Here is a 22,759-nt window from a genome sequence, read left to right as displayed (position 1 = left end):
TTTATCGATTAAGTACGTCTGGTAAACTTCAATATATCAACTGCGGATGAAATAAATCAAGATGGAGATCCCTTTCACCCAAAGTTCATATATGATTCTGTTTTGCTTGTTTAAAATAAAAACTGGTATCCGTTTTAGATAGACAGTGCAGCGCAACATCATCGTATTACACATTCTTTATGGGTAAATATACATGTACAGTGCATATATCCTGATTAAATTCTACTGAAGGGAGCTCTAAATAAAGATTCAAGAAAGAAATCCAGACTTCACTTCGTACAATATTAAAAACAAAATAAGTAAATAATAATAAAAAGCTAATATACTGCCAAAAGGGGTACCGCTTGTATGGTCACAATACTATTATACAGAATTTTGGTAACTGACGTTCAGACTAGAACTATATCACGTAAGACCAGTCTACACACGCCGTATAACGAGTATTTCCCATAATCAAGGCTTAAATTTGCACTTTTTCGAGCCCTCTGTCGGCATCCTCACCTTACACTTTTTTTTCTTCGTTTTCAAGGAAAGAAAACCTCGGCCTCTAGCTGTGATTTTAAATTATGTTTGTTTGTCAATACGTACCCGTTTTTGTTTTAATTTTTTCTCCCACAGATTGTCCGCAGTCAATCTTGACTACCCTCCGAACACCCCCCACCCCCCCCCCCCCCCCCCAATCACCCTCGCAAAAGGGATTATCTTTTAACCCCTCCGAAAGGCTAAACTGGTGGATGAAGATGACCCACTTCAAGGTCTAGCCTGTCGACCTTTGATGGCTCAACACGTTCGACTTTCGAGACCGGCTACCAGCACCAGTCTTATCATATTACGCGATGACTAGCATGAATAATTATTTAGAAAGCAAAACTTCCCTGACAAAAGGTTTTTTTTTTTTCATAAGGAAGAAAAGACGTCCAAGGTATAATTAGCAATGTTAAATTTGAGTGGGGTCTTTTCCGGTCCGCAGTCTTGTTAGCGCGGGCTCATTTCCCTGAACAGCGGCTGGTATCGAGCCTAAAATTTCGGTGGTATGCACCTCTTACAAGGTCACACAGGATTGGCTGAGAGAACAGTAAAAAATAACAATGAAAATGGACCCTAGCTCTGAACCATTCGAGCTCCGTGCTATTAAAGATACAATGAAATTGAAGAGCTGCATACTATCGCTTGGAAGGACTACGATTAATTACCATTGATAAAGAGATCCATTTTCATTTAGCCTCTTTCAGGTTCCAACATAGTAATGTAGCTTGATGTGCAATGCTAAGATCCAGAAAAAGGCGTGGAGGCTGAGGAGAGAGGAGGCGGCGCTCCCTCTTTTCCCGCCACAACTTGCCACAGCCCTTTTCCAGATCTCGCGCGTCATATTTTCGTTTGAATCTTTTTTTTTCTCGACGTCTTCCAGGTACTAGTTTTCATTAGTCCACGCGAGCACAAGGGGTGTTTTCAAAACTCCCCACCCTGGGAAATCGTTTTCACTATTTCCACCAGATATGAGAGGATGAAAGCCTGGCAAAACCGGGTAAAAAGTTTCCATTTAGAATCAAAACAATGATAGGCGTACAGACGGGGCGCGATTCTGGCAGTGAAAGACTTCTCGAATTTGAGCTTATTTTCATCGTTTCATTTTATCCCCTCGCTTCATAGAAGAGTATGTAACCAGATTCAGAAGATTTCTGGATTTCTGACGTCAAGCCATAGAATTCTTCTATCGCTTGCGCTTCGATTTTCTGCAAAATAGACATGAGAAAAACTAATATCAGCTTTGTAGGCAACCGCAAGTGCGTCTACAGCCTAGGTAGCCTAGAACCCCCTTTGCAGACTTTCTTCGGCGACGAACTCTACCTATACAGTATGGGAGACTACGCAACTAACGCGATAGCTATAATTATTAGCGGTTTTAGCTATGAAACAAACTTTAAGCTACTACGGACTGACACGTTTCTGTACTAACGGAGGGTGGATGTCCCCGCTTTTTTTGGCAGGGGAGTTTCTCTCCATCCCCCACTGGAAAGAGACTTCGCTGGTCACACTGAGAGTTTTCCTTTTGTTATTCCTTTATCCATACTGAAATATTTACTTGTTGCAACAAGTATTACAATACTTCTTACCTCTACAATATCGTCATCAAAAAGTAGCCAAAGGCCGTGACTTTTTACAATTGTTATATAATGACCTCTGTTGGGTCCACTGCAAAAAGATCAAGAACAAAATTTATAACCTGTTATCTTATTTCTGTTGAAGGTAACCACAGTTGTTTTATGATTTTGCACGGCAACGTGCTTCCGTAGGTTTTAAACCTTTTCACGCCCAAAAGTGACTTAAGTTAAAATTAGAAAAAAGAAACAGTTGTAAAGTTTCATTTGGGAATGTGAGTCTCTTGATAAAATAGAACAACAAAACAGAGGTGAAGGTATGAAATTTACTTCGCCCAAAAAATAAATAAATAAATAAATAAACAAACAGAAAACTACTCGCGGGGATAATGCGCGTAAAATGTAAACGGAACAAATATTATTTATGGCTTTCATTTCTTGTTCTGTGATTGGCCAGTATTGGGTCCATAAGCCGCTATACGAACCCTCCCTTTTCCTTTAACACTACCACTACAAGTGCGTGATGGCGACGAAATTAATGTGGCTCATTAGAGCGGTTTTCATTTGAGTGTCGAAAAGTAATTGGTTTTGCACTTTCTACACGATGCGATTGGCTTAAAAGATTCGCGCCACCTTTTCATCCAATCAGAAGTAAAACCAAAGCCAATTGTGACGCGCTCGCATGCATTTTCCCGCGCTTTGCGTCAGCCACATGTAATTACTTCGAGTTTTGATTGGTTCAATGTATTGTCTGTGTCCTATGTGATTGGCCAGAGTAATTACTTTGGTTTTGGTTTTACGACACTCAAACGAAAACCACTCTAATTGCGCTTTTAGTGTTTCCTCCCTCCGGAAAAATAATCAATACGTTTTTATGGCTTGCCAGGCGCCTATTTCTTGACCCAAAGAAGAATATGACCACACAATCATTTTTTAGCGACGTTTTCTCGATCCGTGAAGCAAAATTACGGATCACTTCGTCCTTCCCCTTAACTTTCTACAAATCTCGCGACTTTCGTTGTACGTTTAAGGTTTTCGCGACTTTGTAGCTCAAAATGAGCCGCGAATGAATTGCGATTTCGTTGCTCATAAAGACGGCCTGTGTGGAAGTCTATCGTACCCCAAACCACCCAATTTATGGCCCAGCGATCCGATCTCAAAAAAGGCTAGTACGAGGTACTTAACGTTAAAAGACTGCCGTATATGTCTGTTCACAGTTATTTGTTGAATGAATACATACCTGCCACAATGGATCACAACAGCAACCAAATCATAAAGCTTCTCGTGATTAATAGCATCGTCAGACTACAATTAACACAATTAAAAAGTCAGAGAAATTAACTAACTATTTCAAAAAAAGAAACAAACAAATAAACAGTTAAACAGAACTGTTCCACAAATGCAACTTTATGTTTATAGCTCGGAAGGTTAAGTACAACGTCAGAAATAGCTATTTTAAGGTAAGCTGTGAAAGCCGTGCTAATGAACAAATTACTGTCCGGATTGGAACATTTTGACAGTGACTAAGAGAAACAAAGTCATTGGAATGACTGTATCTAACTTACGTTGGAGAAACAGGATTATATTGAGAGACAACTCACAATTGAAGACCCAAAACACTTGGGAGTCTTACGACGCATCCGATTGACCTTCACTCGTACAGGAATAGTAATACTGTAATTGCTGGTCAGATATTCCTGAAGAGTCTTTATTAATGAATTTTCCGTTATTAAAAATGACTTGTGATTTGTTTATTAAACAGTGATGTCTCCAGATCAATATCACATAACTCTGGTACAAACATCAGCGGTATCTTTGCTAAAGAAATCTAATTTTGTTCTTCAAAAAAAGACTCTCAAAGAAAAATCACTAAGAAACGGGAAGACTAATCTTTCTCTTTTTTCTAACAACGCTTCAGAGGCAGTATCATCCACCATCTCATTGCCGTTCAAGGTAGTAAGTACATGTATGCCTTGGGGCGAGAGAAACGCCGTTTTATTTCAAGCACTATGCTCCAGTTTCGCAAATGGAACTAAATTCATTAGTACTATTTCACAATTCATATAATCAACTGAGCACACCCCTATAGAATACCTAGCACTTCACATAATATGAGAAAGTATACAATTAATACGATACATAAATAATTAAGTACTAACAAGGGACAATTCAACAATTTAATGCAGTGATCTATGATACTTACTGTGTTAAACAGTCTGAGTTCAAAAGGAAACACGACACGGTAGGAGAGCTTTGCATATCTTTGTAATTGCTCCATGTATTTGAACCTCTTTAAATGAAGTGCTAGGATCTTTGGAAGCTTCTTAACTTTCATCCTGACAAAGAAGAAAAATCAAACAAAAAGCATCAAAGAGATCTCCCTAATGCCACAAAGACAAGTAAAGAATGCATTGCATTCATCAATGGGCACTACACCAACTGAGCTGTGTAGTAGTATTCCCCCTGGACATGGTGACACTGTAGTCCATTGCTGAGTTTCCCAAGCAGTACAAAATAATGTAAGTTGCCACGATACATTTATAAAGCTGGACAAATAGATTCACTGTTGTCCAGGGAAACAACAACATTTCAATGCTTGGACCCTGACTGCTGTTGATTTGTACAATGTACATGTAAGTCTGGCATGTTTTTAAAAACAGCTGTACCACCATGCCTGGACAAAACTGGTCATACTTAAAATGCATGTTTCTTGAAGTCAACACACTTTACATTCATTGTGAACAGGCTCATGTGTACTTAATTGGAACAAAATAAAAGTGGTATAAAAACAATGTACCCTGGCAAACTTGAGATGGACAAAATATTATTCTGTTGAGACAAAATACCGTTTTTGAGCTTCTTGCTTACTGCAGCATGTTTCACAGAAGTACTTGTGTTCACTACAAAGTGTCTCCGTTGATGAGAATCCTCTGTTAAGTGACAAACAGAGAAAATAATATTAGTACATGTATGTCTTTATCACATTTACCAGTTACATTGATGTTTTCTGAAGCTTGCTACAAGTCTTGCTGCAAGGAATTTCACATCCATTAACAGTAACATACCTGCCTTTGCTTTGATAAAAGTAAAACTCACTTGAGACAATGTGTTATTGATGTATTTTGCTCAACATCCACTGAAAGATCAAGAAATGACTCATCCTTGCTGCTAACCTAGAAAAAAATAAAGGACAAAAAAATGTGTATTTAGCAAACCCGTACAAGACAGGCTGTATTCTAGCAGCACATGGCACTGTAACTTCTCTCTAGATAAGTATAATGTACATCTGGGTAAATGGAACACTTTGCAGTAATAACCTACAGGGTTTTCAATAAGATTTTAAGTAGGTGGCAAAGGCTATGAAGTAGGTGGAGATGGAAAAAACTCGCGTGAAATCTTGGCCTCTTAGAATGCATTTCCAGCATTCAGGAGCAAAAATAAGAGTGTTTGAACAGAACACAGACATCATTAAATTTTGGTTTTTTTATTCATTGACAGCACATGAATACTCTATTCAAATGGGGGTAATTTCCAAAGAAAAGTAGGTGGCCAGTTCACCTGAAACAGCTGGCGAAATTCACCGGCCACTGGCTCTTATTGAAAACCCCTGAACCTACATGCTAGGCACTCTGAATTCACACTCTACAGGTTCAAAGTTTTTGGACTCCCTTCAAGCTTTCTTAGAGCACAGCTTTGCAGTAAGAAAATCTAGTCAGCCTCTATTGGTCAGTGCGGAAAATACCATAATATTCTTCAAACTGCCGTTTGGGTGTTACTTCATGTGAACATTACTTTTTTTTTTTGGCACAAACTGCAAGTGCAGTGTATGCAGTTTACGAGGAGCTGATGCACTGCATGTAAGAATCGTGCTAAAAAAAATACGTTGCAAAAGTTGGGTTTACACGAAGCACCATCCAGACAGAAATTTAAAGAATATTGTTGTTTTTTCTGCTTTGGCCGACTAGGTTCAGTGGAGGTCAACTACCAAGGTCCCAGAAGTCACTTCCCTTAAGACATGTTACATGTATAATAAACTAGAGGTCCCAGTGCCAGTGTACTGAGTATTTTGTATAAGAGGATCCATTAAACAAAATACACAGTCATCTGATTTGTTTAATTACAAGCATGTACAGTGTACAGTTGTATAAACAGCAAAGAAATTGAGATGGTTTGCTTAATAAGACCCCAAACTTTTCACTAGCTAATCAATGTCTTTTTTATGGTCACAACAGTTTATCATAATTTTACCAGGGTTTTTAAAGAATAAAACAGTAGCCCAGGTTTTTCATTACGAATTCTTTTAGCAGGAGAAAGGTGTAACGTCACAGGAGAATACAATGTATTTTGAAAAAGGCTTCATGTTTGTATAAAAAGTATTGGTAGTCATAGGCTACCGAACATGACGCGGAGAATTCTGTGTAATAAATGGAGAATTTTCCGATCTCTGATACCTAATGAACACCTTGATAACCTACTGCAAAAAGTATTAAAACATATCCTTAGAACTTAGCCAAACAAAATGAGATAGTGCATACTGTTTCACAGCAGAGACATCTTGTCTCATTTGTCAGTATTCCTTCAAAAATGTCATGAACCCAAGTGGGCTCTGGTTTGCCATTTTGGTTTGTTGATACTCCATTTATTGTTCCTGCTGATGAAATGCTGCTTTTGCTACTGACGCTGCTGGTGCTACTGTGCTTGTCTTTTTCTTTTTCCTTTGCACGTTCACCTAAAACATGAAAAATCAAATCATGTTAGACTCACTTCAACAATGCACATCATCTAACAATTTCTAAATACAGCTTACATTTTGAAGAATATTAACTTTCTTTTCTGTTTTCAGCAAACATACAGTGTATGACAGATTCAATTTCAAAATCAGCCACTACTTGTGATAACACTGGAGTTTAAAGCACAAATGCGAGCACCAACCAGCACAGTGGAACTGTGGATTGACCACATTTTATAGCTGTACATGTACAGTAGACATGACCATGATTGGGCTACATGTATGATAAGCTGGTCACAACATGCAACAATCGAATAGCATAGTTTCATTAATGGGGTAGTTTTACGCATATGTTACAGGTCAAAATTATATCCAGGTTAAAATTTTTTAACCTAGGTTGATTCTCAATTTCCTTTGTCCCCCAGCCCTAATTATTCATGAATTAGGGCTAGGAGACAAAGGAAATTGAGGATCAACCTAGGTTAAAAATTTTAACCTGAATTTAATTTTGACCTGTAACATATATACTATTAACTAGTACGCTTTCTGGCATTTTTTCCAAATGTGATGACCAAATTGATGAAACTTAGTTTAAAGACTTTAAAATTTAAAGTCTTTAAACTAGGTCAAACATTATGCTTGAATTCTGATTTATGCACTTTACACAGCTTTCAAGAAAGAACTTAATCACTTTTCAATGACTGCACCTTAATGTCAACAAGAATCCATTGAGAATGAAATAAAGAGGTCAAATTGTGAAGAAAAGAATGTTCAAGGATGCCAAAAAGTGGTCACTTGTCATAACAATGGGGGCACAAACTGATATTACAATGTATTTTTAAAAGCTTGAAAAAACTGACTAGACTTTTGCCTGGCCTGGGAAAAAGAGGTCGCTATATAATGGGCTGCTTGTATAGCATGGTTAAACTGCAATTTTACATGTATAACATTATATAGAACTTTTACCTTGCAAGAGATCAGCTATTGTATTCAGTAAATAATTAAGGAATTCATGAGCATCCTGTTGCATGTAGTTATCAAACAGCTCTACGGAAAAAAAAATTATTTTAAAATAAATGATCAGCATTATAATTTTACCGACATAATGTACATTACCGGTACAGTGATGATGATGATGATGATGATAAATTAATATTGAGCTTATTAAAGAAGAGGAAAAACATCACCTTCTTTAATCTTTTTGTTGTTTTTTTTTCTCTACTCCTGATTGACTTACAGTTTGTAAATATTCCATAAAATTCTTTACAATGTGCAATCAATGGCCAAATTTAAGCTTCAATTAATTACCCTGAATTATAGGGAAACGATTCTTTCAATTATTGATGCATTTGTCAAACAGCATTTCAGATTTGACAGTCATCCAATACATAAACAATCAATGATTTACTGGCCAAACTGATCATATACAAAAACTCCAAAAGAGAAAATTGACTGGGACTGGTATTGAAACGGGAAGAATACCCCTTACAAAATGACATCCGTAGAAATCTTGAAATATACAACAGTGTTCTCACCAGAATTTTGTTATTTGTGGCCCAGGGACCCCAGGCCTTGAAGTTTCTGGGCCATTTACAGCTGTTTCCGATAACACACAACCTGTCTTGTCAAAAATGTCATTTTGGGTTTCTTTGCGATGTCAAACAAACTGTTACTGTAGCATCCACTGTGTTTGTCAAATAAAGGCAGCAATATAAACAAGCAGAGGCTGCAAATGTAAATGTTGTCGGGAACATACCAGTTCATTTTTACACGTTTTCACCCTCACATATCTGTGTTTCTTCTGGATATGGAAGCACTATAGGAACAATAATTATTTCACCTTGGGAATCTAAACTTGCCATGTTTCAGCATAAAGAAGATAAAAAAAAACTTAGAGCTAAGGTAAAATTTACTGCATTTTTTAAAAACATGTGACCAAATGCAATGAACCTTGAAACACAGAAACGCACAAATGGATCGAAATCCACCAATCATAAATCACTATGACCATTTGTTTCCTCAGAGGTCCACAAAAGTGTGAAGGAGAGAAAGCACCAATTCTTCAGATTTTGTTTGACATTGCAGAAAAACCCAAAATCCAAAGACGTTTGTGACATTGCAGGTCGGGTGTTACCCGAAACTGGTGTAAAAGAAATAATGGATCAAGAGAGTTAACTAAGTTTGAAGTTATCAATAATTTGTAATCTGTGTGATACAGTGTACTACAAACACTTGAATAAAATCAAACATTTTAAAAGATTATTGTTGTATGTAGTCACATTCAACATGCAGAATACAACAATCACTAATTTAAACAAACTCATTCTGCACAGAGCAGTAAAAAAATTTGATCGTATGGACTTTGAAAAATGACACTTGACACTCTGCAAAACATGTCATTCAAGAAGGCTTGTCTGGAAATTTTGACTTTGATGCAGCAAAAATGCAAGTCGATGCAGCAAGTCCACAAGTTCTGGAAAACGCGTTCCCCTTTATCTTTTCCTGGATCCTTTGCAGCGCTTTAGCTTGATAATAACTGCTAAAGTTCTGCGCCCTGAGGGCCCTTAAGGACTTTTTAAATGCGCCATTTCACTAAAAAGTGCAAGAATCATGCAATGGCGCAGTCTGGTGAGAACACTGTACTAATTCAAAGAAATTCTGCACTGAGGTATTAAGCTTGAAAATCTTTTGAATGATTATAAAAACACGAATAATAATTAAATAAGGTAACACCTTCAACACCTGGAAGTCGATCTGCTGCAAATGCAGTAGGTCACCTAATCATCTACTAGCTGGCAACTGCTGCTACTGAGACTTTTTATGGGCTGCGGGAGTGATGCGTTCTTATCATTTTTGGAAATAGGATTTTCATACTTCTTATAAAATGTTTTAAATGTTTACGTAGTTTAAGTTAGTATTTGTGTATGTTTCTTAAGGGCACACTTAACTGGGAGTCTCACTCTTTTATGTGTTGCGCATCTTCATCTCTTGTTTCAAATGTATTTTTTTTTCTAGTCTCATTTTAGCATTGTAATCTTGGTGAAAGTGATCAAATAAATAAATGGTTTTTGTATAACGTGCAGTGGTAGGTGTTGTATCCTGAGCCAACAAAACCAAATGCCATTCATTTATTCAGCCACATCCAAACATACTTTTGATAGACCAGTTTTGGTTATTCATTACAAAACTCATAAAGCAGGTTACAATAAAAAAATGCGGTTGCCAAGTGTCATTACAAACATAATATATATGTTACAGGTCAAATTTGATTTCAGGTTAATTTTTATTTAACCTAGGTTGATTCCCAATTTCCTTTGTCTCCTAGCCATAATCCATGAATAATTAGGGCTAGGAGACAAAGGAAATTGAGAATCAACCTACACTGTAGGTTAAAAAAATTTAACCTGAAATCAAATTTGTCCTGCAACATATATATACATGTAGAATATTTGTTTTTCGACCATTTTTCGACCTTATTCTAATCTCGTACCCAGATCTCTTGTTTATGAAGCTGAAGGCGAGATCTGGTAAAGTAAGAAAATTTAGCTTTCTTGACTGGTAGATTGGGAGCGAACGACATGAGTGTTGTCTCCTGCACATGCTATGGTATGTGCAATGTCTTCAGTTCTGTTCAAATAAAATATTTTCACTGAAAAAGTAGTTTTCTCTCTCAATATTACTTGCAAAACCGTTTTTATCTCATCTTTAATGATTTTTTAAAACTCTCTCTTGGTATCAAAATTAAGACTTTTGAAAATGGTAAAAAAATTCTTGCATAGAAGCTGACACATACTGCTTTGAGCTTTTAGCACATGCTATGATAATTAATATTAAACTAACTAACTGTCATGAGGAATTAAATGTTACAAAGAAAAACGACAACAAGTTGGTTGGTTCATACTTAAGATATGCGTATAACCATGTTTTATTAGAGAAAACTTCACGCCTTTACAAATTCATGCAAATTCATTGTTTAACATGTCTAAAATTGAGGATTTATTTCGAGCATGTGCTCTTTCATCGCTTGTCACATTCCTGACTGGTGATCAAGTGCACAAATTGGATTTGACCAAATCTCTCCTTTGGCTTTGTCAAATAGAGATCTGGGTACGAGATTAACCTTATTTTCTAAGATTTTAAAATGTTAAAAATCTTCTCAGTCATGTGTTCTGCTATTTAAATATTGCAGATCAAAGCAAAAAAAAACAAAACAAAACGAAACAAGCTTCTGTCATCACATTTTCACATCACAGGATTTCAAGGAGCGACAAAAACAGGATCAAGTCCAGAACAAAACTGAAATCAAGCTTGAAAACGTTAAAAAGATTTTCCTCTATTCATATTAAATACGGTTTACAAGTTGACCAATTAATTATGTCAGACTGTTGATGTAGACTGATCGACACACTGAATGGCCGGTACAAATATTAAAACTCACCATTTTCCTTTCTTAGCCTCGCGACGAATTTTTTGGGTGCCAGGACACCAACCTTCTTCTTCTGGGAAGCAATGTTACCAAAAAGATCAGCTAAACATGTTAAAAGGGATTCTTTCCTTTTAGACAGTGGCTTGTACGCTAGGACCCTCTCGCGGAATGGCCGGCAGAAAAACAACGCTTGCAGTACAGAATTACAGTAACATGTATTCCCAAACTGCAGAAGAAAGAAATGAAAATGCAGTTTAGTTCGTTGTCAAGCTTGGCGCAAAAACAACAACAGCAAATATACAATCTGGAGTATACTTACGTTAACCAGACCAAAGTAATGTTCATTTTGAGGAAATTCTTGGGGGCCAATTTCCTTCTCCAGCTGCGAAGCGTTTGCACCCTAAAAATCGAAATACCACTATTATAACACTCACAAATGATCAGGATCGCTTTAACAACAACACTGTGAAGGCATTCCTACCATGTTTGCCGTTCAACCCATATTCTTAACTCATTTTAAACTCGATAAAACCTAAACTTGGCTGAAGTGCTTGAAAACCAAAATAAAGTTCTAGTCACTACTGCGCATGAGTAACAAGTTCCCAGTGTTGGCCGAGTTCTGTGGAGCCAATATGGCGGACGAGAAGGTTATTTTTTGTGCAAACTGTGGACACAAACAACGATTCATGAAACGGTGCAGTGCCTGCGGACAAGTATTCTATTGGTAAAAAAATGATTCCTTAGTAAGATTTTCAAATTACGCTATTAATGCGTTACACCTTTATTTTCGCATCTTTATGTTGGTGTTAATAAGCCCAAGCTTATATCGCGACATTTTGACTGGTCTTCATCAGGCAATCAACACCATCACCTGATGAAGACCGATCAAAATGCCCCGATCAATAACAAAGTGACTATCATTATTTTAGACAAGGTAAGCGAGCCTGTCTATATATTCATATAAGCTTATATTAAACTTTGGGTGATCCCAAACTTTGTCTATCCTTGTAAATATATAACAGGTTAAATGGTTCTTACTGTAAGGCTGGTTTTCACTTGTGACGAAGTCGAATTGGGAATCGTAAGCAGAATTGTAAGAGCGCTTATGGCCTTGTGAAAATCAAAGAATCAGAGTCAAGTCGTACACAGAGTCATAAGCGCAACGCAATTGGACTCGGAAGAATCAGAACATTTCCTGGCATTTTCTTCTGACTCCGCTTATGTCTGCTGTTTGCGATCTAGTGAAAACCAGATTGTCGGAGTCAGAGGCAGAAGCAGAAGGATAAATCAATCACAATGCACGTCACCATTTGTGACTGGTTTAGTTCTTCTGCTTCTGCTTGTGACTCTGATGGCCCAGTTTTCACTTGATCATAAATGATGGAGTCGTAAGTGCAATCAGAATGCTTTTTTCACTAGATCGTAAAGTCCTATGCTTCTGATTACAATTCCAACTCCTGTTCCAAGCGTTCAGATAGTGGAGAGCGGTGCGAAGTAAAGAAAGCAATAAAAAGTAGAGGGGTACTGGGGAGAGAGGTGAGGGAACGCTTGTAAGAATTTTCCCTCTCTCACCGCTCCCCCTCCCTCACTTTTATTTTTTTTTTGCGCTCCTTCTCACTTCGCACCACTCCCCACTATCTGAATGCCTGGAACAGGCTACATCGCTAGTGAAAATCAGCCTTTACAGGGCTAGCTTCTTATATTTAGTAATAACAAGATTTTGTCATTGTTGTTGTTGTTATTATCAAAATCATCATTGTTTTTTTCAGCTCAAAGGAATGTCAAATCAGGCATTGGCAGTGCCACAAGTCAGCTTGCCACAAGTTAAGAAAAGTGGACCATGTTGAATTAACAAAAGCTAACTGTTTTAAAGTCTCAAGCAAGTCAAGCCTATCTGATGTGCCTTCCTTGAAATGTGCTGGAAATGAATCAGGTACTTTGAAATCATCTCTGGAAGATGACAGGTGCAAATGTAAAGAATTTAACCGGCAAGATGAGCTCACGGGACATTCTTATAGCATCACATCAACAAGTACCATTAGTAACTGCTTTGTTTGCAAAGTTCAGAAACAGGAGGATGGAGAAGGGACCTTTGAATGCTCACAGCAGGATGACACAATGAATCAAGTCCATCAGACTCCATTAAAAGAGCTTGATACATGTAAATCTGAAAACACTTTTATGGGGAAAAGTGTTACAATAATAATCAAACACAACAAAGTGAGACAGGGACTAAGTGTTCCATCAACAGACAATGGTGACGCAATTTTACAGATGATTTCAAATTGTGTTGGCATCCCTGTGTCCAAGTTAAAACTTATTCACAAAGGCAAGATGGTAACAAGAGACAATATTCAGAGCATGCTGTTCAATAAAGCTCTCTTTCTAGCATTTGGAGAAATTTCCGAGAGTGAGGAGGGTTTGGAAAAGGAGGACATTGATTTGATTGTAAAGCAACTTGGTGTAGAAAGAAACCTTGCGGTAAAAGTTTTGAGAAAGAATTGCAATGTGGTGGATGCTATTATTGAGATTGGAAATATGTAAAATGTAGCGTTGGAGAATTCATGGGTCTGTGCACTCAAGGTTAAAAGAAATAGAGGTTGAAAATACAGAAATTAACAGACAAAGGGTATCAAGTCCAAGGACTGCACTGGTACACGAATGTGGATCTGGAAATCCAATACTTTTGAAATCATGGTTCCATTAGAACTTTGTACATGACCAAGTTACCTAATTTTTTTCCGCGCTCCAAGTCAGCTCAACTTCTATCTCCTTTTGTTCGGAACATTCCACCAGAAAATAAAAGAAAAAAAGAAAAGATTTGATCACAGGGTTTTGATTTTTGAGGAGTTAGTATGCAAAAGTTTTTTTAAAAAAAATTATTTAAGGTCTTACATATACGCCATTTGCACATCTCCCATAATGCACCTCATTTGTTTCCCAAAATTTTGTATAAGCATTTTTTTTAAATTTCTCTAGGGACGGCTGTAATAACCAGGAGAAATGAAAAACAAAGGTTATGCAAAATTTTAAGCCCTATTTCAAGCCCTCCTCCCCCTAATTCTTCACAACCAAATTAATAAATAAAATCACGAATATAATGATAGACTGTATTGATTAATCATGACTGCAACACTTCTTGTGGACTGATCCACCATGGTGAATTCGTGTGCTGAAAGTTGGGATTTGCTTTTTATTATTGCTCACAAGGAAACAAAACATGTTGAGACAACATAAACAAAGTTAAACGTATAATCTGAAAAGGAAACTTTGTTCGTGATACTTGCCCTGAAAGTACGAAGGGTGAAGGGGAACAAGCGAAGAAATCTGTCCACTTCGAGAGTTCTTAACTGTTACTGGTGGAACTACTTCCTGATAAAATGTTCCTCTTTCTTATCCAAAACAATGGAAATTCAGGTCGCTGAAGGTCGCAGAAATTAATTAACGGTGCGGAAATTAACGTTTCAAGAAATCAACGCGCCTTTAACGCGAATTTGAACGTACGTTCAACTTGCTGAGGGTCAAATAAAAGGAGCAAAGGAAATAAGTGAAATGAATCAATTAATTTATTGAGGTTAATTTATTACAGTATTACTATTACAGTATTTAAAATAAGCGGGAAAAATGAATTGAGTTCGCTTCATTGCGCGCTAGACAGAAATTACGAATTTTTTTTGATTGTTTGCAGTCCGCCTTTTCTCTTAAAATTCGTCTAGTTCTTATCTCATCCAGCGCGATTGCAAAACAAGACTTACGCTCTCATTACTTGCGGCAAGCGGCTTCGCCGCTCGCGTGCTTAGGTTTCGCGTGCAGTAACATCGCAAAGAAAAATAAGAGACTGCTCGCAGTCTACGAATTTTTCGAAACATTAATATCCGCCACCAAGTACCCCTCCCCTGGCTACCTCTCTGATCGCTTCGCTCGCCGATTTCTTTTTTAGTCCACGTCGATTAAGTTTTCTCCTTTTTCCTCCAATGCGGAACCTGGTTCCAGGCCAACGTAGCATGTGCTTCCGCTCGAATTGTTGCGAGAAAACTCGATTTAGCTGATTTTTTAATAGCTGTTTATGATTTGCAATAAAAAGCAAAAATTCTCGCTAATAAATCCTCTGATAGTTTTGGAACACTTGAGAAAGAGACAGGATGCACTTTAACTTGATGAGGGTCAAATAAACGGAGCAAAGGAAATAAGTCAAATGAAGCAATTAATTTATTGAGGTTAATTTATTACAGTATTACCATATTTAAATTTAGCGGGAAAAATGAATTGAGTTCGCTTCATTGCGCGCTAAGCAGAAGTGGCGCTCAAGTCAACAGAAGTCAAATCATTGTCAAAATCATTGTCAAATTCACGGCCTTTTAGTTGTCGGTTGTTCACTGATGCTGCCTATCTTGTGATCTTAAGTGGAAAAGTAAATAATTACTATGCTTCGGAAGCAAGTTATGTGACTTGAAAGGTGAGTAGGTTTGTACTCTAAATAGTTATGGCAACTCAGAGGCTTTTAACTGAAATAATGCGAGAGAAATATTCAGAAGATATGGCGCTAAGATGCTGAACCACATATCACGCGTTCAACTTGTAAAGACTAGCTGCTGACGGTAGTAAAGCTGTTATGCATTTTTGTATTCTTATTCATGCAGCCATGTGGTTCTAATGTACAATTTACTACTTTGCACGACAAACTGTTTGACAATTGTTAAGCAAACTGTATTCGTACTTCAAAGGATTAGGCCGTATGTGGCTTGACTGTAACTGACATACTGGATAGCTTTTCGTGCCGACACGCAAAAATTATCCGGTATATAAGTGGTTTAGTATATAAGTGATATGTGACTCTCTATTTTAGACAGCCCGGCTTCGCTCCGTTAAAGAAATTGCGCCGAAATCACCGTTCTTATGTCTTAACAAAAGCTAATGGAAATCCTGTATCCGGTATGGGTTTCGTGCAGGCGTATTTAAAAAGCTATCTGGTATCCTCAGTAGATACCTGTGAATTCGAACTGATGAACTTTACTTGATATCGTTGTAGGTTTATTACTGCCAAAGGTATATAATACCAAATGAACTTTTATATACCTCTCCGTAAGAGACCCAGTGGAATATCTATATCTTGACTGGCTTCTCGGAGAAAACGTCACTGGGTTGGTCTATTCTCCACTGGGTTTTTCTTTTTAGTTGTTCGGCAGGCCTTACATCATTATCGGCATGATTGCTGTTGCGAAATTGATTACCTGTACCATCCGTATTATGACTCTTTGTTTTTGTCAATGGTCTGATAATGTTTTATATGTTTTGCTTCTTTTAACCTGGCAAATGTGAGCAACGGAATACACACACTAGTCTTGTAGGAGTCACGATAGAAAGTGACCGGGGAAGCAAAAGCTCGGCTGGGGGGGGGGGGGGGGGGGGGTAACTTTTCAGACAATGATAGAATTCACCGAAACGATATTTATTGCGTTCAGAGAAGAAACAAATTCAGCTTCAAACGCTGGATAGTGCTAACCACCGGAAATATCACTATGCAATGGATAAGTATTAGGAAAGCCAATTTATCCACTGGATAAAATATTTATCTGGATAAATCAGTATCAGTATTCAGTGGACAATAGTGAGGGAAACCAATACTAGAGGCCATTTCTGAGTTCCTCCGGGGCTCTGTCAAAACGAGGTTAAGTGCTCAGCCTTTGATATGGAAATGATTTTTCATTCTCATGCAAATAAAACTCATTTTCGCAAGAGAGTTTGTGCACTAGGCCTCATTTTGAAAGTGAGGGTTTTTGTCGGCTGGATAGAGATTTATTCAGCGGATAGCGTTTAATTTACCTTTTGAAAATTCGACGGATTAAGTCAGACAGATCATTCGTCCAAAAAATCATTCCATTTGATGCGAATCGTCAATTATACAACGTACAACCCGTCACTAGTGTGAAAACGACTAACAGTTCCTTTTTTTCCAGGTATGACAATGAACGGAGAGTACGACCGTCTAAATACTTTGGGATGGAAAGAAAATCCCAAGAAAAACGCCGGTATTTTTTCCATTCTTTTCTACCGGTGGGTTGGGGAGATTGTTGCCATTGGCAACAAGCGCCCCATTGAAATCGACGATCTTTTCCCTTTACTGAGCGAGGACAAAACTGAAACTTCAGCTGAAAACCTCCAACGGACATGGAGCGAAGAGAAGGCAAAAGGTGTCGCTGTGACAGACAGAAGAAGTTATCGACTGTTCAGAGCTCTTATTCAAATGTTTCCTTGGACTTACCACCTGTTTGTTGCGAGCGCTACTTTGTTAGCCGGCGTTTGCAATGTCCTTCAGTGCGTGTTTTTGAGTTTGCTGTTAGCGCAGTTTTTGAAGTCTTCCTCCTCCGGTCGCTGGCTGATGTACGTCTATGCTGCTGGCATTTGTCTTAGTTCACTGGTGCGCGCCATTGTTACTCACCAATGGGTATTTCATGCTTATTTAATAGCTCTTAGCTGGAAATCAGGAACTCTCGCGGGCATCTATAAAAAGGTGAGAAAACGCATGCGAAAAATTGCCTAAGCTCTAATCGACTGTGGGTAATAATACAACCAAACACACATGTTATCTGGTCAATTACCAATTCAAGTCTCATATGAAATGAGTAGCAACATTCCACCTACGTCGAAAAAATAGACAAAATGGCGGGCGGATCTCCCTGAAGGCCTTGCGTGCCCCTTTCCCCATGCAATGAAGCCGATTTTTGAGGGGAGGGGATAGACTGCACGTACCGTATTTCCTCGAATAATAGCCGTCCCTCGATTAATCGTCCCCCTTTGATGGAAATATTCAAAATAATCGCCTCCTCAAATAATCGCCCCCCCCCCCACCCCTCTTGCCATCTTCTCTTTCTTTTATCTCCTACATGGAATGCTGATCCAGCAAAACCTATCAGTGACCATTCAAGCTCTGAAAATTAATCAAACAACCAAATTTTGAACACTTAAAAAGCCCATTTTCAGTTTATTTGACGTGATTTTTTTTTTGATTTAATGAAATAATAATTAACAAAATATTCAGGTCACGACTTCTAGTGAGCAATATTTGAAATGGTCGCCTCTCTCTAACAATCGCCTTCCCTCGAACAATCGCCCCCTTTTAATACGAAAAAAGAAATAATCGCCCTAGGCTATTATTCGAGGAAATACGGTATACCAAATATGGCCGGCAACTGCGCTCTAAATATCCAGTTTCTTAATTATGCCCAGCCAGTCCGAGCGTATTTCGAGATAGATCCCGTCAACGAGTCCCAACTTACGACCCCAGCGCGTGAGAAATGCGAGAGTGAGAAATGTTAACTTTCAAAGTTTTTTAAAGAGCTGAAGTTTGAATAATTAGATTGTATTTGTGCATGCTTCATCGGTAATTATTACAATTATTACATTTAAGCAATAGAAAACGTTTTCCGTGTTTGCATAGCCTGATTGATATAAACACGAGAGGGGTTGGGAGAATTCGAGACAGTTATGCAAAGCCGAGACGAAGTCGAGGGTTTGCATAACTGTCGAGAATTCTCCCAACGCCTCGAGTGTTTATATCAGGCTAAGCAAACACAGGAAAAAAGTTTTCTATTGCTTTTATGAAATAACTTCCCCGAGAAAAAACGCAAAACTTTGTGCATGTCACTGATTAAAAGAGAAATTCTTACCAGTCGCAAAGTCTTGTCCACGAAGTCTTGTTCTTGTTTTGCAAAAAGATGCTTTCCAAAATACGAATTTTTCTCGCTTAAAATGTCAGCTTAAGCGTAGAAAAATTGACACACCTTCGTTGTAACGATTTTCCAAGTGTCAGCCGACGAAGGAATGGGTAAATAAAGAAAAGATGTCGAGTTTTGAACTCGTAAATTTTTTCAAATTCGTGCTTGCGTGATTAGCGCGTGAAAAGCAAAACATCTTGACGCCACAACCATGCTAGACTTGCTACAAGTCGACCTCTTGGCGAGCGGAGCGAGCCTTGTTTGGCCGCGAAGCGGCCAACTGCGAGCGACGAAGTCGCGATGTGGAATCCGACGAAGGACTTTTTTGAAAGTCTACAACCATGCATGTTTGCATACTCTCATGCAAACACTCCTCTCGGCCAATCAGAGCGCGAGTACTATCTTAGTTATTTTATAAATCTTTTTAATTCATCATATCTCTGAAACGCAGGTCTTGAGTTTGAATCAAGAGGATTTATTAAATGTAACAAGTGGCTGGATCATTAACCTTGTCGCTGGTGATCTTCAACGTTTTGAACATTCCGCATTGAGCATATTTCTCCTACCTCAAGCTGTATTAGAAGTGTGTAGTATCTCTTGTCTACTGGTGTACTTCTTTGGGTGGAAACCTCTGTCAGGGGTAGCTTTTATGGTCAGTCTTGCGTTATATTACGGAATAGCTGGACAAATCAGCTTAAGACTGCGAACGAAAATTTCTCATGTGGCGGATCAACGCGTGGATATGATGAATTCCATCATTTCTGGGATTCGTGCCGTCAAGATGTATGCTTGGGAGGGATCGTTCATGGAAAAAGTCAAACGGATTCGAAGGTATATTACATAGACATAATTAACTCTTGAGACCCATTCACAGTTTTTTTTTTTTTTTCAAGTTCTGACAAAGACCAGTAAGCGAATATCCATCGACACTACTGGACAGGGGTCATTTATAATTATATAAGGTATTTGTATGGTAGGGAGCACGAACTTGCCCTCTCCCCCTCCCCCACCATACAATTGTCAGTATAAATTACGCGACTTTGCGGTGCTATATTATCGTTAGTTTAAAACAAAGTGACTTTTACACTTGCAAACTTTACCTATTTTTAAGCGTTGCTGACGGATGTTCGTTATCTAGTCTCAAACAAAAGTCGAAAAAACCGTGAAAAGATCTATTCCAAATTTATTGACCAAATAAATTTCTTCCAAATTGGGTAAGCATATTGGACCCGTCATTTCGCACAGGGCTACATCGATGCCAAAATCATCACATCCAGCTATTTCGAGAAAGGTCGTCGGAAAAAATGTGCACGTGACAATCCCGAAAGGTAATATATAATATGGGATATGATAAAAACACTGTTCATGTCGAACCTACTTTTGATGCGTTCCTTTAGCACTCGCAAACATTCGTTCATGCCCTTTGTTTCATGCCATTCTTTCTTTGAGGAACAGCACACTCAAAACCTCTCACAATACATTTCGGGATTGTCGCGTGCACTTTTTCCGACAACCCTTCTCGAAATAGCTGTAAACTCTACTAGGGGGGACTTGAAATGATACCTAGGCGACTTTTGTCCCCGCGTAACTCCCCCCTCTCTCCCTTCATTGCTCTGTATTCGTTTTCGTTATATCACCAAAGATTTCATTCCAAAAGGAGTCATAGCGGTGCGATTTCATTGAAGCTTGATGTATAGCGTGATGTCCAGCAACAGGTATCATGTAAACGAACAATAAAGAACTCATTACAGTTTAGATTCCACCCAGTCCCACTGGACTAGAACTAATAGTGTAAGTGTAATTTTAATTTGTCAATCCTCGGCGTCGGCGTCGTCATAATCCATAGAGATTTGGTACCTTTGCCTCCTTCACAAGCTTTCCTAAAGCTTAGTGGGGAACAGGGACTCATATTACCGGTGCTGGAGACAAGACAGGGAGAGAGAGCTGAGAACAAGTGAGAAGCGAGTGAGGGGGATGATGGGAACGAGCTCATAGGAGGCCTGGATATGAAAGGGGTGCCTTTTCTGCTAAACATAGTATATAAAAGGGTAATTTAAGGATTGGACCTCGGGGCGGAACCTCCCCGTATAAAACTTTGTTGAGTACCCCTCCGGGTTCAAAATACACCACTATTAAATAACGCCCTCGGTCAATTTTTGCAAATTTTAAGGATACCCGCTCACTATGGTTTTTTTTCCAGGACCGAAATCAACCTCATCAGGATGAAAACGGTGATACTGGCAACCTTTGCTTCTCTTTTTTTCTCCTGTCAAGTGATTGCGACTTTCTTCTCACTGGTTACGCTGGCGGCTACTGGAACTGAACTGACTGTGTACAACACGTTTTTGATTGTATCCTTTGTCAACTCATTAAGGACGACCATTTCGTGGAATATTGCAAGACCAATTTATTTATTGGCCGACTTTACCGCAGCGCTGGCTCGCATCCAGAAGTTTCTCGAATTTGAGAACAAGAACACACACAGATACCTAAAAGATTCCTTCGGCGATGCGATGAATGTAAGAGAGGACTCTAGCAAGCGTTATTACCCATCAGTTGATCACATCAATAAAATAGCAAACCAGTCCAGCCAAGATTTTGCTCTGGTACTGAAAAATGTCGCATGCAGTTGGACTGGCAAGTGGAATAAGTTAACTTTGAAGTCCTTAAGTTTATCTGTCAAAAATGGTGATCTTGTCCTTATCACTGGTCCCGTTGGTTGCGGCAAGTCGTCCCTTCTGTACGCCATTTTAAGGGAAATTTCTCTGTTTTCTGGTTGTGTATCTTGTCACTGTAAAATTGCCTGGGTTGGTCAACAGCCTTGGGTGTTCTCGGGTACCGTGCGAGAAAATATCTTGTTTGGTGAAAAATTCGATCCACACTCGTACCGTGAGACGATCGAGGCGTGTGATTTAATCAGAGACTTTCAAAGACTCCCAGATGGTGATATGACGCTCGTAGGAGAGCGTGGAATACTACTTAGTGGTGGTCAACGAGCTCGTGTTGAATTGGCACGCGCAGTGTACTCCAATGCTGATATATATCTTTTGGATGATCCTCTGAGCGCAGTTGATGCAAAGGTTGGGCAGCATATTTTTCAAACATGCGTCTGTGGGTTATTAAGCAAAAGTACTCGGATTATGATCACGCATAATCTTCAGGCTTTAAGAGATGCCGAAGACATTGTAATAATGAAAGAAGGTACTATTTCAGCAAGGGGCGATGCTATCTCACTGTGGAAGTCCGACATAGCCATGAATGAAATACAGAAGTGTACTGATAAGAAGGAAAATATTGGCAAAGCACAGGAAAGTACATTACCTCCAAACACGTTGGGCGATGAAACAACAGTGGACGGTGAATCTGGTTTGGAAAATACCGAGGAAGATCGTGCAGTGGGTTTTATATCTTGGAAGTTATATTGTCATTATATACGAGCTGGAACGTCTGCCATTTCAGCTGGGGTCATGTTCATCTTTATTCTACTTGTCCAAGGTTAAGAGTTGAGTATGAGTTCAGTTATCCTTAAAGGCGACTTTCTCTCCAGGGAATTTCCCTCAGAAAATGGGTGGGGCGCTGTTACAGTGATATGGGCATCCCAACTTCCAAAACTCTAGTAATATGGGCATCCCCTCCTTACCGAGGGTAAAATTATATGGAAAATGTTCTGAAGGAAATGAAAATTGCTTCGAGTTAGCGGGAGGTTCGAGTTATAGAAGGTTCGAGTTACCGGGAGTCGACTGTATTACCTTAGTGATTTGGGTTAGGGTTAAGGTTATAGGGGATGCCC

General features: G+C 38.7%; 3 protein-coding genes across 3 annotated transcripts; 2 read left to right on the top strand and 1 right to left on the bottom strand.

Moving 5' to 3' along the window:
- Nucleotides 1-681: 681 nt before the first annotated feature.
- On the bottom strand, nt 682-11,830 carry LOC140947406 (ubiquitin carboxyl-terminal hydrolase 46-like). The gene is made up of 11 exons (XM_073396498.1): nt 11,736-11,830; nt 11,574-11,654; nt 11,267-11,480; nt 7,795-7,875; nt 6,635-6,828; nt 5,196-5,272; nt 4,946-5,029; nt 4,303-4,435; nt 3,340-3,404; nt 2,115-2,193; nt 682-1,733 (listed from the first exon to the last, which is right to left on the bottom strand). The coding sequence occupies exons 1-11, from the start codon at nt 11,736-11,738 to the stop codon at nt 1,632-1,634; spliced, it is 1,113 nt and encodes a 370-aa protein (XP_073252599.1). The 5' UTR covers nt 11,739-11,830; the 3' UTR covers nt 682-1,631.
- Nucleotides 11,831-11,886: 56 nt separating this feature from the next.
- On the top strand, nt 11,887-14,079 carry LOC140948999 (uncharacterized). Its single transcript, XM_073398254.1, has 3 exons — nt 11,887-11,978; nt 12,277-12,293; nt 12,972-14,079. The coding sequence occupies exons 1-3, from the start codon at nt 11,887-11,889 to the stop codon at nt 13,796-13,798; spliced, it is 936 nt and encodes a 311-aa protein (XP_073254355.1). The 3' UTR covers nt 13,799-14,079.
- A 3,140-nt stretch (nt 14,080-17,219) lies between these two features.
- Nucleotides 17,220-22,469, top strand: LOC140948998 (ATP-binding cassette sub-family C member 4-like). Its single transcript, XM_073398253.1, has 3 exons — nt 17,220-17,765; nt 19,421-19,800; nt 21,170-22,469. The coding sequence occupies exons 1-3, from the start codon at nt 17,220-17,222 to the stop codon at nt 22,467-22,469; spliced, it is 2,226 nt and encodes a 741-aa protein (XP_073254354.1).
- Nucleotides 22,470-22,759: the final 290 nt, after the last annotated feature.

The sequence above is a fragment of the Porites lutea genome, chromosome 9 (assembly GCF_958299795.1).
Source record: "Porites lutea chromosome 9, jaPorLute2.1, whole genome shotgun sequence".
Lineage (NCBI taxonomy): Eukaryota > Metazoa > Cnidaria > Anthozoa > Scleractinia > Poritidae > Porites > Porites lutea.
Note: the sequence above shows the minus strand (reverse complement) of the source record. Positions and strands in the feature narration are given on the sequence as shown.

Bases quoted from the DNA above. Each gene is read 5' to 3' on its own strand.
- LOC140948998 (XM_073398253.1), top strand. From the start codon at position 17,220: ATGAACGGAGAGTACGACCGTCTAAATACTTTGGGATGGAAAGAAAAT. The intron at 17,766-19,420 runs GTGAGAAAACGC...TCTGAAACGCAG, and splicing joins TCGCGGGCATCTATAAAAAG to GTCTTGAGTTTGAATCAAGA. The intron at 19,801-21,169 runs GTATATTACATA...TTTTTTTTCCAG, and splicing joins AAAGTCAAACGGATTCGAAG to GACCGAAATCAACCTCATCA.
- LOC140948999 (XM_073398254.1), top strand. From the start codon at position 11,887: ATGGCGGACGAGAAGGTTATTTTTTGTGCAAACTGTGGACACAAACAA.
- LOC140947406 (XM_073396498.1), bottom strand. The intron at 11,481-11,573 runs GTAAGTATACTC...TTTCTTCTGCAG, and splicing joins ATTACTTTGGTCTGGTTAAC to TTTGGGAATACATGTTACTG. The intron at 3,405-4,302 runs GTAAGTATCATA...TGTTAATTGTAG, and splicing joins AACTCAGACTGTTTAACACA to TCTGACGATGCTATTAATCA.